The sequence below is a fragment of the Oxyura jamaicensis genome, chromosome 1 (genome assembly GCF_011077185.1).
Source record: "Oxyura jamaicensis isolate SHBP4307 breed ruddy duck chromosome 1, BPBGC_Ojam_1.0, whole genome shotgun sequence".
Lineage (NCBI taxonomy): Eukaryota > Metazoa > Chordata > Aves > Anseriformes > Anatidae > Oxyura > Oxyura jamaicensis.
This window is the reverse complement of record NC_048893.1, coordinates 80,387,387-80,401,566: the sequence shown is the minus strand read 5'-3', so window position 1 is coordinate 80,401,566 and position 14,180 is coordinate 80,387,387. Positions and strand designations below refer to the sequence as shown.

The 14,180-nt window shown below is 41.2% G+C and overlaps 1 protein-coding gene across 1 annotated transcript; it reads right to left on the bottom strand.

The window, feature by feature from the left end:
• Positions 1–1,028: 1,028 nt before the first annotated feature.
• GSTK1 (glutathione S-transferase kappa 1) lies at positions 1,029–8,290 on the bottom strand. Its single transcript, XM_035313683.1, has 8 exons — positions 8,131–8,290; positions 7,368–7,449; positions 6,465–6,593; positions 6,028–6,128; positions 5,571–5,606; positions 3,239–3,355; positions 2,654–2,747; positions 1,029–1,426 (listed from the first exon to the last, which is right to left on the bottom strand). Exons 1-8 carry the CDS (start codon positions 8,194–8,196, stop codon positions 1,377–1,379), a joined length of 675 nt encoding a protein of 224 aa, XP_035169574.1. The 5' UTR covers positions 8,197–8,290; the 3' UTR covers positions 1,029–1,376.
• Between the last annotated feature and the right edge of the window lie 5,890 nt (positions 8,291–14,180).

Genomic DNA, 14,180 nt, shown 5'->3' with positions numbered 1-14,180 from the left:
GGTAGTGTTTAAATATTTTATTACCTACATCTTTCAGCATTTAATTTCCACTGATTTCAAGTAGGTCTGAGGGCCTTGAATATAATTTGGGGAAGTACATAGCAGACTGTAAAATCCATCTCATTTGATCCACCTGCCACATCAACACAGTTTTGCCTTTTTTTTTTTTTTTTTAGTTAAGCTCTTTTAAGGATAAAGATTCATGAGAACCTGACTTTCACCAAGAGATTAACTCAAGATGTTCCTTGAATTCTCCCTTCCCACCAGAGTTTATTACCTCCACAAAAAAATGCATTTTACCTGTTTCTGAGCAAGCACTGTCAATCAAGTCACCAGAGTGTTCTGACTTAAAGCAATGTCTCCTCATTCACTCCATTTTCATCAGAACATCAGAATCAGTATTATAGCACAGACTGGAGAGTAGCAAATTTCAGGGGTGAAATGATCAAAAATGAATTGGTCCTAAATGAATGTAGCTTTTTATATCTCACAAAGACTTCCTTAAATTCCAGGCTTGATTTGCCTAGACTAATGGGTGCAGTGGTGGAAAGGAGGAGTTCAGTCTAGTTCAGTTACCAAATGATTTTACATCATATCTACCACTGTCCTCCAAGGATGCTACTGTAAAACTGGCATTAGTTAAAAACCCCTGCAAGGGCTGGAGCTGGTGCCCAAGAATGCATGTGTGTGGTGTCAATCTCTTCTCAAATGTCAGTCACTACAAAGCAAAGTGTATAAAATACTGTCCAAGTTGAGAAATAGTTCTTTTTGAAGTACTTGATTGATTTCCCAGATTTCGCTTTGGGCTTGAATTGTCCCTCTCTCTTCCACTGGCCTCTCTGGTGTCCTATCCAATTGGCATGCTGCAGGGTAAAGAGAAGCATGAATGCCTTGTTGTGCACTTCTAGTGTCTTTGTTGTATCTTAGACTTATAATAAAAGGAGAATGTGGGCAACATTTTTTAGGCTGTATGTGCGCGTTTCTAAAGGACAAGCAGGAAGATACAAGAAATCTCTTAACCATCAAGATCTCAGTCCCATAATAATTTAATTATCATACTTTTAGAGTAAGGGAAAGGTATAGTCAGGGAAGATGTTTAATCGGTAAGAAGTTAAATCTTTATTGTTTAATCTTTACTGTTAATCATTAGTCTTTGAAAGAATCAAGTTTTTACAAGTTTGTAAAGAACTAACCAGACTGGTAATACTGTCAGACCTCTAACTTAACTAGAAACAAGACTGATCTGTAGAGTTAACAGATAAGGAAGAGAAAGCCATCTCACCATAAAATACATTCATTGGATACATTCAGATAATCACCAAAGATTGACCATATCTGTGTAATTCTTTCATTCTTATGTATTTTCCCAAGAGTTTTCACATCTTGGAGCTTGGAACTGAAGGAACTGGCCCCAGCCATTTTTCACCTGCAAGACAAATCATAACAAAAGAGAAAGTTAAAATTTAATACTGAAAAGCGAATGGCTGGTCACATTTCTGTAGCAGGATGATTCTTCCTACTCCTCTTTTGAAGGGTAACTATTGATGATGGAATACAGATATTTATCTCGTTTGGCATGCTGCAGCCTGCTTCCTACATCCTTTGCTGTCTAGTTACAACTGAAGCTGTACAGAAGAATTCTTTTCCTCTGTTACAGATGAGAAGTTCTGCAAGTCTGGAACACTCTGCATGAGGGTGAAATCAAGTGTCTTTAGGACTACTTTATTGAGGGTCTGGTGGTGAGGAAGAGGAAAAAGGTGGAAGGCTGGGGAGTCAGAGAAACAAAAAGAGTATCTGTTTAAGTCCTTGCCTAATTTGGAGTGGAGACTAGATACCAGGGCAGAATTAGGATTAGTTACTGTGATAGTTGCTGTTGGAAAGTGAATCTTCCTCACCCTCATTTTCATCAAGAAGTTTTTATACAATCAGAAACCCATCCAGAACAAGTAAATAAGCAGCCAAAATTCCCTTCTGTTTAGCTTATGACCAACTTTAATTTAAATTAATGAAGATTTGCTGCTGAAATTTTTCCATAAATGCAACACACCAAATTACATACATAAGTCTTTCTAGTTACTGCTCTCCTCTTTTCCAGGTGCTGCCAAATGTGAGATCTGTAGCCAAATTCCATTTTGTATTAGTTATCACAACTTAACCCAGTTCTGTTTAAAAACTTAAAATTTGTATTTTATTAATACATAAAATGAAAACAAGGACATTCACATCCAAGAGGATAGTCAATCAATGAATTTCTATTAAAGTTGTGTAATTATGTAACAATAAGATATGGATTTGGGAGCTATGATAGTATTGTTTAAGAAGGAACAGACTTAAGATAAAAGTGTTAAAACTACAAAAAAAAAAATCAGTATCAGCCATAGTCTTAATCTTAACCAAGATCCAATATCCAGTATCAAATAGTTAAATATGAACATTCTGAAAACTAAAGAACTTAGCAGTAATTTGAGAATGGCATGTGGGGTGCAAAGCCTTCAAACAAACCAGTGAGAGAGGATGGAGAACTCACATCTTTGGTCACTCTAACTGTATTGAAATACATTCCAGTCAACATTTTAAGAAGTACACTCAACATTTTTAATATTTGAAAGACATTAAGTGTGTTTCGTTTAGCTGTATTATTAGGTATACTCACCTATAACGTTGGCTAGCAGCTCTAAACGATCAGAGCCAAAAAAGAGATGAGGTTTCCCATTAAAATGTGCAACAACAGCAGGCATCCCAAATGCCTATTGACACCATGGAGATTAAACAGATAATGTTATCAAATTTTTGTAGGTACATGATCAGTCTTCAGTAATAGAACCCCAGAATGCTGACTTTTTTCCTCCCCTTCATTTCACCTTCTTCATTTCGAAAGATTAATTTAATGGAGCCATCAGAAAGTAGGGGACTCTGGATCCAGACTGTGGGCCCCTTTTCGGTGAGCTAAAAAAGCAACCTGACAAACTCACAGATTTATTTCAAGTAGTGATAAACAGTATCACTTGATACTGGTCCCTGAGTTGCCCATCCCTGTCAACCAATTGGAATAGGCTGAATGAGTTTCCCAGATGACAATGCAAAAAAATCCTAATAACAGGGAGTTAACATTGACATGTTCAAAAAGCAAAAGTGACTAAGGGAAATGATCTATAGAGATCATGTTCCTTGCTTCCTAGTTTTCTTAATAGGGAAGGAATGTATAGCTGTTATAAAAGAGGCATTGGAAACATCTCACCCCATATTTTATTGCTTCCTCTGTTGTCTCCTTCAGACGATTCTTCACTTCAGGGGATGAAATCATGTCAAGTAGCTTCTGGGTGAACTCTGATGATAGCCCAGCCTGTCCTGCAACCTGAGAAAAGACAAGATAATTAAGAGTGCTTTCCTATGAAGCATTCTAATTCCTATTATGGACTAATTAATTTAGCCTTCAGTGTTATTACCCAACATCTATTACAAAAAAATACAAAATGTCCTTAAGTACTTCTTGCCCATTGTCTTGCTGTATTCCCAACCCATTCATCATTTATCAACTCTTAGCCCCTAAAGACCTAAATCTGCATTTTTTTTTTTATTTTTTATTTTCCAGGATTTAGAGAGAAATAGAGAGAATGCTGAGTTTAACATCTGTTAAAATAACTTATCAAGTAACTTTAAAGTTTTAAAAAGTAAGTTGTTCTGAAAAGGAAAATCAAGAATCTTACCATATTAGCATGCCAAGACACAGGTTTTGCTACAAATATGGCCACACAGAAGCTGTAAATGATACTTGTAAATCAGAGAATTTTCAGTTGCTAGTTGATCTGTCTTTTTAGTCTCCTCTGTGCCACTGCCACACAAGCAGTACATGAATGAAATAAAGGTGCCAAAGGTAAAAGGCCAAATATTTATTGGGTAATGCTGAAGTTACAAATACTTATTTTTAAAAATTATCTCAAGAAGAATGTTAACTTCTAACATCTATTGGAATGGCATGCTGTTTTTTTTTTTTGTTTGTTTGTTTTTGCTTTTAAAAAAGTAAAAGTATTCCTGAAAGAAAACTGTCTCAACCACCTTTTTTTTTTTTTTTTTTTCTTCTTCATTTAGCATCCACACTTTTTTTGTACCTTCTTCTCTTCCCCCCACATCAGGACAATCAGGAGCTCTTTCTGACACTACTCAAATGGGAGATAAACAAGTGTAGTCTGATAGTAGTACAAAATGCTGTGCAAGCAGGGTAACCAAAGTGTTTAGACTGCAGTCTTTACACAGAGACATAGTATCCTCACCATTTTAGGGCAGGAGGATTTAGGAAGATTGGGGCAGGATTCAAAGACTACTTTGCTTCTATAGCAAGATGTGAGAAATTACTGCTGACTGAAAACTGAGTAAAAAAATACCACAGACACACAATGGAACTGTATCAAGAAAACAACATTTTTCAATCATTGTGCAAAATACATTCACCTATAAATACTCAGATGAAGAGGCTGAGGACCATTTGCAGCTTTGGATGGTATATTTCAACAAGAGAGGATAGTCTAGTACTTGCTGCAGAAGTGAATGAAAACAGACAAAAGCAAGTGAGAAGATACCTACCTGTCTGCCTTGCTGCACATGGATATACTCATAGACTTCCACAGAATGGCTAAATTACTTACAGACCTTTTTGAGTATTAAGTTTGTTTCTCTGAAGTTCTTCATGTCCTTGCTTTATCTTTATTTAAATAATGATGGATTCATAGGCTTAGGACTTTTTCCCTGGATGTTTAAATATATTCTTCAAGTCTTGCCTCTTGAAAAGGCAAAATGCAAACTTTTTCTGAAATTCTGGTAAAAAGATGCACTAAGATGAAGCTAAAGTAAAAGGACTAGACTCTGGGAAAACAGCTGGACTGCAAGTTTCAAATTTCATAGAGGGAAGTTGGGCAGTAGAGACTGTACCCCTTAGCCATGGACAATTCTTCTTTTCTTCATATTCTAATAATTTAAAAATAAAAGAATGTAGAAGAGAGATCCCTTAAAAAGGGTCTTACACAGAAACCTAGATGCCATTACAACCTGTACAAAATCTAGCCAGCAAAAGAAAATACATCCAGCAAGTAGAATGTCTAAGCATATAAGGGGGCAATACAGCACTGAATTTAATAGTACAACTTGGCTTCATCATCCCACTGAGAGTTAACTTCCCCAATGAAGCATTGCATTTCACCAGAAGATTTCATATGCAGCAAAATCTCAATGCATTCTGGAGACTCTGTTTATACTTTCACTACTGTTAATAAAACAGTAGTAACAAATAATTCATTGCCCATTCTGGGTATCTTGCCACATGAATTAACAAAAAAGGAGATTCTGGTTCCAAGTATTATTCAAAGCATGACAATAAATAAATAAATCCAAACAGAGCAGCGAGAGAAATTAAATCTTTTTTCCTAACAGAGTTTTTCAAAACTCCAAGTGATCAACTGACAAATCAGTAATTAGTAAGCTCACACTAAGATGTTTCCATGGTTATTACTGATACAAGCCATCAGTAAGAATCTGTAGCAGAAATGCAGAAGCACCAACAGAAAGGAGACACTTACAGCCACTATACTCTCCTGCTGACTGATATCTTCATGCTGGTGAAAGAATAAAATAAGTAATTCAGTACAAATGAACAAAAGCTCAGTTCTGGACTTGAAAGCAAATTTTCTAAGAAAACAGAAATAAAAACAATGTTAGTTGATACTACTGGAAAAACTTTCTTAGAAAAAGTTTTAATACCTGATCAAGGAAAGCATTGTTTTCTGACATGAACTACTGATTCACTCAGCCCGCAGAACTCACTATCCATACTGAAAATAAGAAATGGCAAATTAAGCTGATTAGAAGCTAGTTCTTTTCTTGTAGTGATTCCTGAACCACTATCACTTTATGTTTCCTGCCATGACTTTTAATGAAAAGACTTCTCCTTTCTCTTGCTCACATTCCACATTTGAATGAAGTGGGACAGGAACGGTGACAGAAAGGATCGAGATGTTGGCTTCATAAAATACCGACCTGTGACCAAAACCGCATCCAGAACTCTCTAGATAAGGGTTCCAGGTATTTTGGTTGTGTCATATCAATGGCTGTGATAAAGCGCATGGCTCCAAGACTGCCTGGGTTTAACGGGGAGACAAAGAAACATGCTGAAACAAGGCACAGGATCAGGAACAGATATGGACTGCAGAAGTATTACCTTAAACCAGCATGATCGTCTATGTAACAGTTCCCAAATGGTAAAGCTTATGTTGATTTGCAGTACCTTCAATGTTAAAATCATTTACAGGTATATTTCCCCAGAAGTTCCCTTTCATGGTTAAAAAAAAAAATGCACAGACTTCATAGTGCTCCCAGATAAAGGAAAGGGAAAGAGAATTTATCTTAGCCTTTACTGTCATGGAAAATTTTAGCCAGAGTTGAAAAATATCATCTAAGTTAAGTCTCTTACTTACTTTTACCAAAGATACGTTGGAAGTCATCTGCTGAAATTGTTACAGGCACCTGGTAATATTTTCCCATCCTTTCTATATCCTTCAGCATGTATTCTGCACGCTTTGGCAACATTGCTGGGGGCTTGTTACCTTTCAGAAAAAGTTCTACTATAAGCAGGAGATTTCAACTATATTCTAAAAGTACTGGACAAAACAAAACTTGATAAGTTAGACCTCACCTATACACATGCCTAAGGAAGAGTACAATCTCATATTGCTTTAGTGAGACATATGCAGATTTTCCAAATACTATGGTTTAAAAATTATTTTGGTTTTGCACAGATCAGCCCTTTAAGTTAGCAGAACCAGTTTTAAACAAAGGAGCAAATGGTCCTGGCAGAGATTTATATTGATTTGGATTGATGACCTTTAAACTAAACAACTACACATGGATAAATAAATGTAGAGACTTGTTAATTTCAGGATTTATAAATCTCAGTGATTAATTTCTTTTAATAAGACCACAAGTACTATTTTATGACACACTTTGATCCTTAATGTATATTAAGAAATTGTAGGTGTTCCACAGATTAATTCTCGTTTTAACTCAACACAAAACTTTTAGAAAACCATTCCATATCAAATTATTATTATCCTGTTTTAGAATTGAGGAACTTGGACGCAGAGAGTATTTTCCACAGAGAGTATAAGCATTAGGGGTAATGTTGTAACAGTATGAAACACCTTGCAGCTGATTTCTCAGTCCCTACCGAACTCCACAATCCTATAGTTACTTTGCTGATGGTGCCAAAACTGAGTTTAAAGGTGCTCTGTGCATTCAGTACTCATTGAGCTTGCCCACAGGAGTGTCCCACTAGCGAAGAAAGTAATTTCCCACAGAGTTAATCTCCACATATTAGCTACCAGTTGCTTGCATTATGCCACCAAGGAAAGCTGGACGAAAGCGCAAATCAATGTTCCAGATGTGCTGGTACCGGCAGAGTACCTGCAACACAGAAAGGCAATGCCAGATTAACACTCAGAGAAGTCTGTAGATCTCCATGCAAATAGAAAATAAGCTAAGGCATGAAATAAACACTGCAGATAAATCCTTTATTATTAGCTATACCTTAAAATCCTCTTCTGGATGCTGCCTGAGAAATCTCATCTCAGAAAAACTGAAAAGACCACATCTGGGTTATGACTACACAAATCTAAGCAAGGGCAAAATAAGCAAGAGATCAGGCTCGCAAGTGGGCACTTGTTTAACATTGAAACTTTCACTAAAGTAGAATGTTCAGCAATAATTCCCAAATCAGCACAGGCCATGCTGCAATTAGGCTGCGATGTGCTTCGTAAGCATTCCCTGGTTTTCAACACACCAGGAAGAAACTGAGATATCTCTCACAAGTGAGGGAAAAATGAAATCCAAACATATCGTGGGTAAACCAAATCAAAACCAAGCAAACCAAACCACAACACGGATCTTCCGCTAGGTAAACTGGCTCTGTAACGCCGCTGCCTGCGGCAGGGTGGGCGAGGCACGCGTTGCCCTTCAACCGCCTCCTGACCCCGGCCGTGCCGGGCCGGCTCCCGGCGGGGAGCCGCGGCGGAGGACGAGGCTACTTCGGAACCGCCGGGAACAGCCGGCCGGCCGGCCTCCCTTCGTCTCCTCCCCTCCTCTCACCTCAAACCCCAGCCAGGAGTATGGGGACACCACATCGTAGAACAGCTCCACGAGCGTCCGTCCCATCCTAGCCCCGTGCCGAGCCGAGCCGTAGGGCCGCCACCCCTCACCCAGTGCCCCAGCGGCACCACCCCCTGGCCGGCGAGCGGCGAGGCGGGGCCTGGCGCCCTTCCGCTCGCGGGGCCCAGTCCCGGGGTTGCGGGGAGGCGAAGGGGGCTGCGGGTGCCTGGTCTGGTTCAATCTTTTCTCCTTTTCCTTTCCTCACGTCTTTCTGTGGCTTTCCCCGGGAGCTTTCCTGGCCTAGCGCGGCTGGGGCCTGGTCCCAGCTGTGAGGTGCTGTTTGCTGTTTTTCCTTTGGAGCCTGGCTTGGGGAGAAGAGGGAGGAGTTGGGGAGGGAGTCTGTGTCCTTCGCTGTGCTGGGGCAGGAGGAGAGGAAGCTCCCAAGGAGGAAAGCCGTGAGCTGTCTTTAACAGAGAAGTCCAGGATGTTTTCCCGAAAGCACAGTGTCCCTGTTGGAGCCTACAGAGGGTACTGGTGTCATGGACCTCGCAGTCTGCCTTTCCCCCCGTGCAGCCTGGGGACAGGGTGGCGGAATGGCTTAAAACGTTTCAGGGTGAAACGCTGGGGTGGGTTCGTTCCCTGCGACGGCAGCCTTGCTGTGGGAGCGGGAAGAAGAGCTCTTCTGGGCCGATGGAAAGGGAGGGGAGCGGCGAAGGTGGAAAGAGAGCATCATGATCTGATCTGAGAAGGCTGGATCTAGCTTTGGAGGGAGCCCTGCTGTGAACAGTGTTGTGAACAGTGCTGTGAACACGTCCCTCCCTCCTGACATCCTTCTGTGGCTGAGAAGAGGTGAGTGGGAGGGAAGGTGAGGGGGGGTTGGCAGGGGTGCTCCTGTTTCTGAAAGGAAGCAGTGAGACATTCTTTCGTTTCTCCTGCCTCCCTGGAAGTGGATTAGATCACCAATTTGGACTTCAGGGCAGGTGGAGTGTGGATTTATGGAGAGATTGATTTCCCTCAGGAGTTTTCTTCTGCAGTTGTTTAGCTTGCACATGATTCTGTGATACTGCAAGTGTGTTTGTCACTGGAATGATGCAGAAACTGTAACTTCTACTAAAGATAACCTGTTTCTAGATAGCTTTGCTGCTTCTGGAGTAAAAGAAGAGTGGAGGAATATCTGAATAAATTCCTCAATGTAAACAATTTCTACTCTCTCTTTTCTCATTTCTTCTCTGCTGCCTGGTTTCACTTACTTCATGCATAACTTCTTGCTATAGTAGTAATTATTGTTAAAGGAGTTACATACTTTTTTCCCTATTTACTGATGCCTGCTTTTTACTTTGGTACAGAAACATTTTTCCCTGGTATGAATTTTGCCTTTGTATTATGCTCACTTCCAAGCTTAGATCTTCATTCTGAGTAGTCGTATTGTTTCTCTGAAATTTTTGTCCTTTCAAGTGCTTGTTCTGTATAGTTCATTCACAGGTCTGGTGACGGTGGGAGTATTTTGTGGGTTAATCATACTCCATATTAGCCAGGTGAGTTGACAGCTTTGGTTGTGTGATCAGTCCAATAAGGGGCAGTGAAACAGACTGATCTGGTGAATAGCTAGATGCAGGTGTCATATACATGAATGTGGCATTGCCATAGAACAGTAGAACCACAGTAAGGTGGGAAGCACCGGTTAAAAATGCTTTGAGCTGTCCCACACCAGAGTGAATCAAGATGGGTATAGGAGGTCAAGGTCAAACTAAAATTGCAAAAGTAAGAACGCCAATAACAAACATACTGATCTCATTTCTGTGGGTGCCAGCACATACAAGATGAAGTAGTGACAGGATATTGCACTAGGAGTGGTTAATCACATCTGGACCACTGAATGGCATCTGCAAGGTCTGAGCTCTGTGGACATGGCTAGAAGAAATCCACAAATCCAAGATGCTGCTGCCAGCCCTTCACAAAATGTCTGGTTCGTGATAAGGTTGTAAGATAGAGAATGGCATATTGCTATGTAATGATCATATGCAGTGACTGCCAATTAAACATATTCAGTTAGGGCTATGTCTAGAAAGATGTGTGTTTGAGCACTGCACACAGCAAAAGAAGCAGCTTTCTTAGGACTCAGGATGTTGATCAACTTTTGGGGAACAGTGCTGGATATGTAGCAGATGCCTACAAATGAGAGGTGTTTCAAGAAGAAGTGACTCAGCTTGGCATCATCCACAAACTTGCTGAGGGTGCAATCAATATTACTGTCATGTTATTAATAAGTATATTAAACAGTACAGGTCCCAGTATGGACACCTGAGAGACACTGCTCATCACTGATCTCCACCTGGACATTGAGCTGTTGACAGCCGCTCTCCAGATGCAACTGTCCAGCCAATTTCTTATCCACCAAATAGTCCACCTTTCAAATCCATGTCCTTCTCAGGTCCATCCAGTGGTGAGGCTGAAGACATTTTCCCAGTAGGTAGATTCACACAGTGCACATATGCACTATGTAAGCAAGTGTACATGGCTGGCCACACAGATCACAGATATGCTCAGGCTGCTCACATGAATGCAGACAGCACCAATGGCCTCATTCTGCTACCCTCTTTGGCTGAGCAAAATGGAAGTCCACTAGTGAGGATATATACAGATGTACAAGGTGGATCCCTCCAACAGCTGGGCTCAGACACTCAGACTGCTCAAGATCTGCCCCTGGATCCAGGTGACACCTGGACATAAGAACCCTTGAGGCTACAGCCTCACTCCAGTTGCTGGTACAGACCATTGTCCATATACACACACAGGCACAGACACACATGCACACAGCTGGCCAAGATATCCCACGTCTCAGAAGCTGATCCCCCCCTGTGCTAGTGAAAACACACACCATCACCCTCTAGGATTCACAAGCACCCACACATCTGTAGATCCCTTGAACATCAGCATGGGCTGTCAGTCCATGTGATGCTCATGCCCTGATCCTGAGCCCTTTTGCCGAGTATATAGGTCTCCTACTTAACAACAGGTAACACCCTATCTTATTCAAGTCAATACCTGCTAGCAGAGGCATGCAGTTAAACACCTATTTCACAAGTACTCATGGATCCCTCTATGCTCAGCAAAGGCTGTTAGCCTGGCCTTTGGTCTGGGCTCCAAGCTCCCTTAGCCACTTCCAGTTCAGATTCAGTCTTTCTAGAGGCAGATTTTCCTCCTACTCACCATGGAATGCAGCCTGAAGTTGTTGGGTGATCCCATAAAAACCCCAAGTGCACATACAACAAGGAGCAGAAGAGAGAAAATGGGCAGATGTGGTGGGTGGTGGGAACGACAAGTAATACCCTGCTCAATGAAAAGGTCTGCTCCAAGGCTCTTCACAGGAGCCTGTCACAGGTCCATCTCCACAAGTCCAGAGGAGTTGAGGGGCACAGTAGCAGGTGGGAACCCAAATTCCTTCTCCCTCCAAGAGCTGGAAACCACTTTCCCAGGCTCCTCACAGGGCTCCCTTAGGACAGCCATCAGCCCCATTATTCAAGGATAAAACCCTTCAAGTCAACAGCAGAGGGACTGAGAGGATGTTACTGCAAAGGGATCTGGTGGGATACCTTATAGGATACAGGAGAAGAGCATTTTGGGACTGCACCAGATTCATGGGTGTTTATGGCAGGAACCAAAAAGAGGGAAAGGAATACATCTACGTGATGTGAGGAGGAACAAGGCTGCAAAAATAGAGGTATAAGGGGATAAAAAGGGCTAGTCATGTATAAACAGGACTCGGCCACCAGAGGGACCAGGGTAATTGGTAACTGGAATGACTTCATGTACTCGTAATCCTAGGTATAACCAGGTAGGAAGTAAACGGGTCCTGCTTGGAGCTACATGTCCAGGCGGTTACATTCCCTTAGGAGTTTTAACAAAAGGCCTCATCTGCCAAATTTGCCTTTCCTTTTCAGTTTCCTCTTCATTCCTTCCAGTCTAGCTCAGAAAGGATAATGCTACGTAGATAGAAACATTGTAAATATCACATAATTATAGCAGTACAGATTAGCAGAACAGTGTGCTCTCATGATATTCTACAGTGAAGCTCTACTTGGTGCTGTGAGGCAGACATCCAGAAAAGCATAGATTTGCCAGGGTCCTCAGTGAGTACAAATAAATATTCAGTTCATCTTAGTGCAACTTCTTCTGCCTCAGTCATTGGCACAAGGTTATAAGGTGTCCTGATGGTGGGCTATATGAGATTGGGGAAGGATTTACTTGTCTGTCTTCTCTGCTGTTTGGGACAAACTCACACATCTTAATATACCATGCTAACTGTTGTTTTTATATATAAATGAGAGTTTCATCTTCATTATGGTGACTCTCATGGATATATCATCTAGACACATCTTTACAGTGGCATGCTCTATGCAAATGCAGCTTTTTTGGGCGTGCCTATTGGAATAGTGGGGCTCAGATTTTCATAGAATCATTAAAGCTGGGAAAGACTTCCAAGATCATCTGGTCCAACCATCCCCCTACCACCAGTATCACCTACTAAACCATGTTCCTAAGCACCAGATCCAACCTTTTCTTAAACACCCCCAGGGATGGTGATGCCACCACCTCCCTGGGCAACCTGTTCCAGTTCCTGACTACTCTTTCTGAGAAGAAATGTCTCCTAATTTCCAACCCAAACCTCCCCTGGCACAACTTGAGGCCATTCCTGCTAGTCCTATCACTAGTTACATGCAAGAAGAGGCTGACCCCCAGCTCCCCACAACTGCCTTTCAGGTAGAGAGCAATAGAGTCTCCCCTGAGCTTCCTCTTCTCCAGACTAAACAACCCCAGTTCCCTCAGCCACTCCTCATAAGACCTGTGTTCCAGATCCTTCACCAGCTTCATAGCCCTTCTCTGGACATGGTCAAGGGCCTTGATGTCGTTCTTGTAATGAGGGGCCCAAAAATTTTGAGGGATAAGTGGAGGCCAAGTGTTGTGGTTTAAGCCCAGCAGGCAGCTCACTCATGGACCCACAGTGGGATGGTAAAGAGAATCAGAAAGCGAAAAGTGAGGAAACTCATGGCTTGAGATAAGATCAGTTTAATAGGTAAAGCAGAATCTGTGAATGCAAGCAAAGCAAAATAAAAAGTTTATGCACTACTTACCATTGGTGGGCAGATAATTCAGCCATTTCCAGGAAAGCAGGGCCCCTCATACATAATTGTTGTTTGGAAAGACAAACACCATAACTCTGAACATTCCCTCTTCTTCCTTCTTTCCCCCCAGTTTTATTGCTGAGCATCATACAGTATAGAAAGTCCCTTTGGTCAGTTTGAATCAGTTCTGGTTGTGTCCCCTCTCAGCTTCTTGTGCATTCCCAGCCTCCTTGCTGGCAGGGCAGCATGAGAGGCAAAGACTTTGATACTGTATAAGCACTGCTTAGCAGCAACTAAAACATCAGTTTATTACCAATACTGTTTTTCATCACAAATCCAAAGCATCTCACCACATTTGATACTATGATGGAAACTAACTCTGTTCCTGCCCAAACCAGTACAACAATACAGACTGCAGATTTCAAGGGAAGCTTTTTCTTTCAAAACCTGCAAGAAATTTCATTAGGAGCCAAGACAACAGTACTTCTACTCCATCAACTTGTGGACTTCTGCAGTCTGCCTTCACATGATGAAAATAAATGACATGATGGAAACCTATATATATGATCACCATTTGCCATATGTGGAGAGAAATTAAACTGTCTATTACTGTATAATTAATATGACTTTGGGAGACAATAATTCATCATGGTATAGGGGGAGAAAAGAGGAGTTTTTCCACCCAGTCTAAATTGTAATTCACTTGCGCATAGTTCAAATGACAGACCTGCATTTAAAGTGAGGACAAGAATAACCTCTTGCTTAGTTTGATATCTCACACAGTGCTACCTAGCAAAATAGTTCTGGCTCTCACATTCTATGTGACAAATATGAATATCCAAAAGATTAAACACAGCTTTGATGATTTTCTTATAGTTCAGTCTCAATTCCTAATAATCATCAGAAAGATGCTCAGTGTATCCGGGA

Bases quoted from the DNA above. Each gene is read 5' to 3' on its own strand.
- GSTK1 (XM_035313683.1), bottom strand. From the start codon at position 8,196: ATGGGACGGACGCTCGTGGAGCTGTTCTACGATGTGGTGTCCCCATAC. The intron at 7,450-8,130 runs GTGAGAGGAGGG...TCTGTGTTGCAG, and splicing joins ACTCCTGGCTGGGGTTTGAG to GTACTCTGCCGGTACCAGCA. The intron at 2,748-3,238 runs GTGAGATGTTTC...TGGTGTCAATAG, and splicing joins AGGAAGCAATAAAATATGGG to GCATTTGGGATGCCTGCTGT.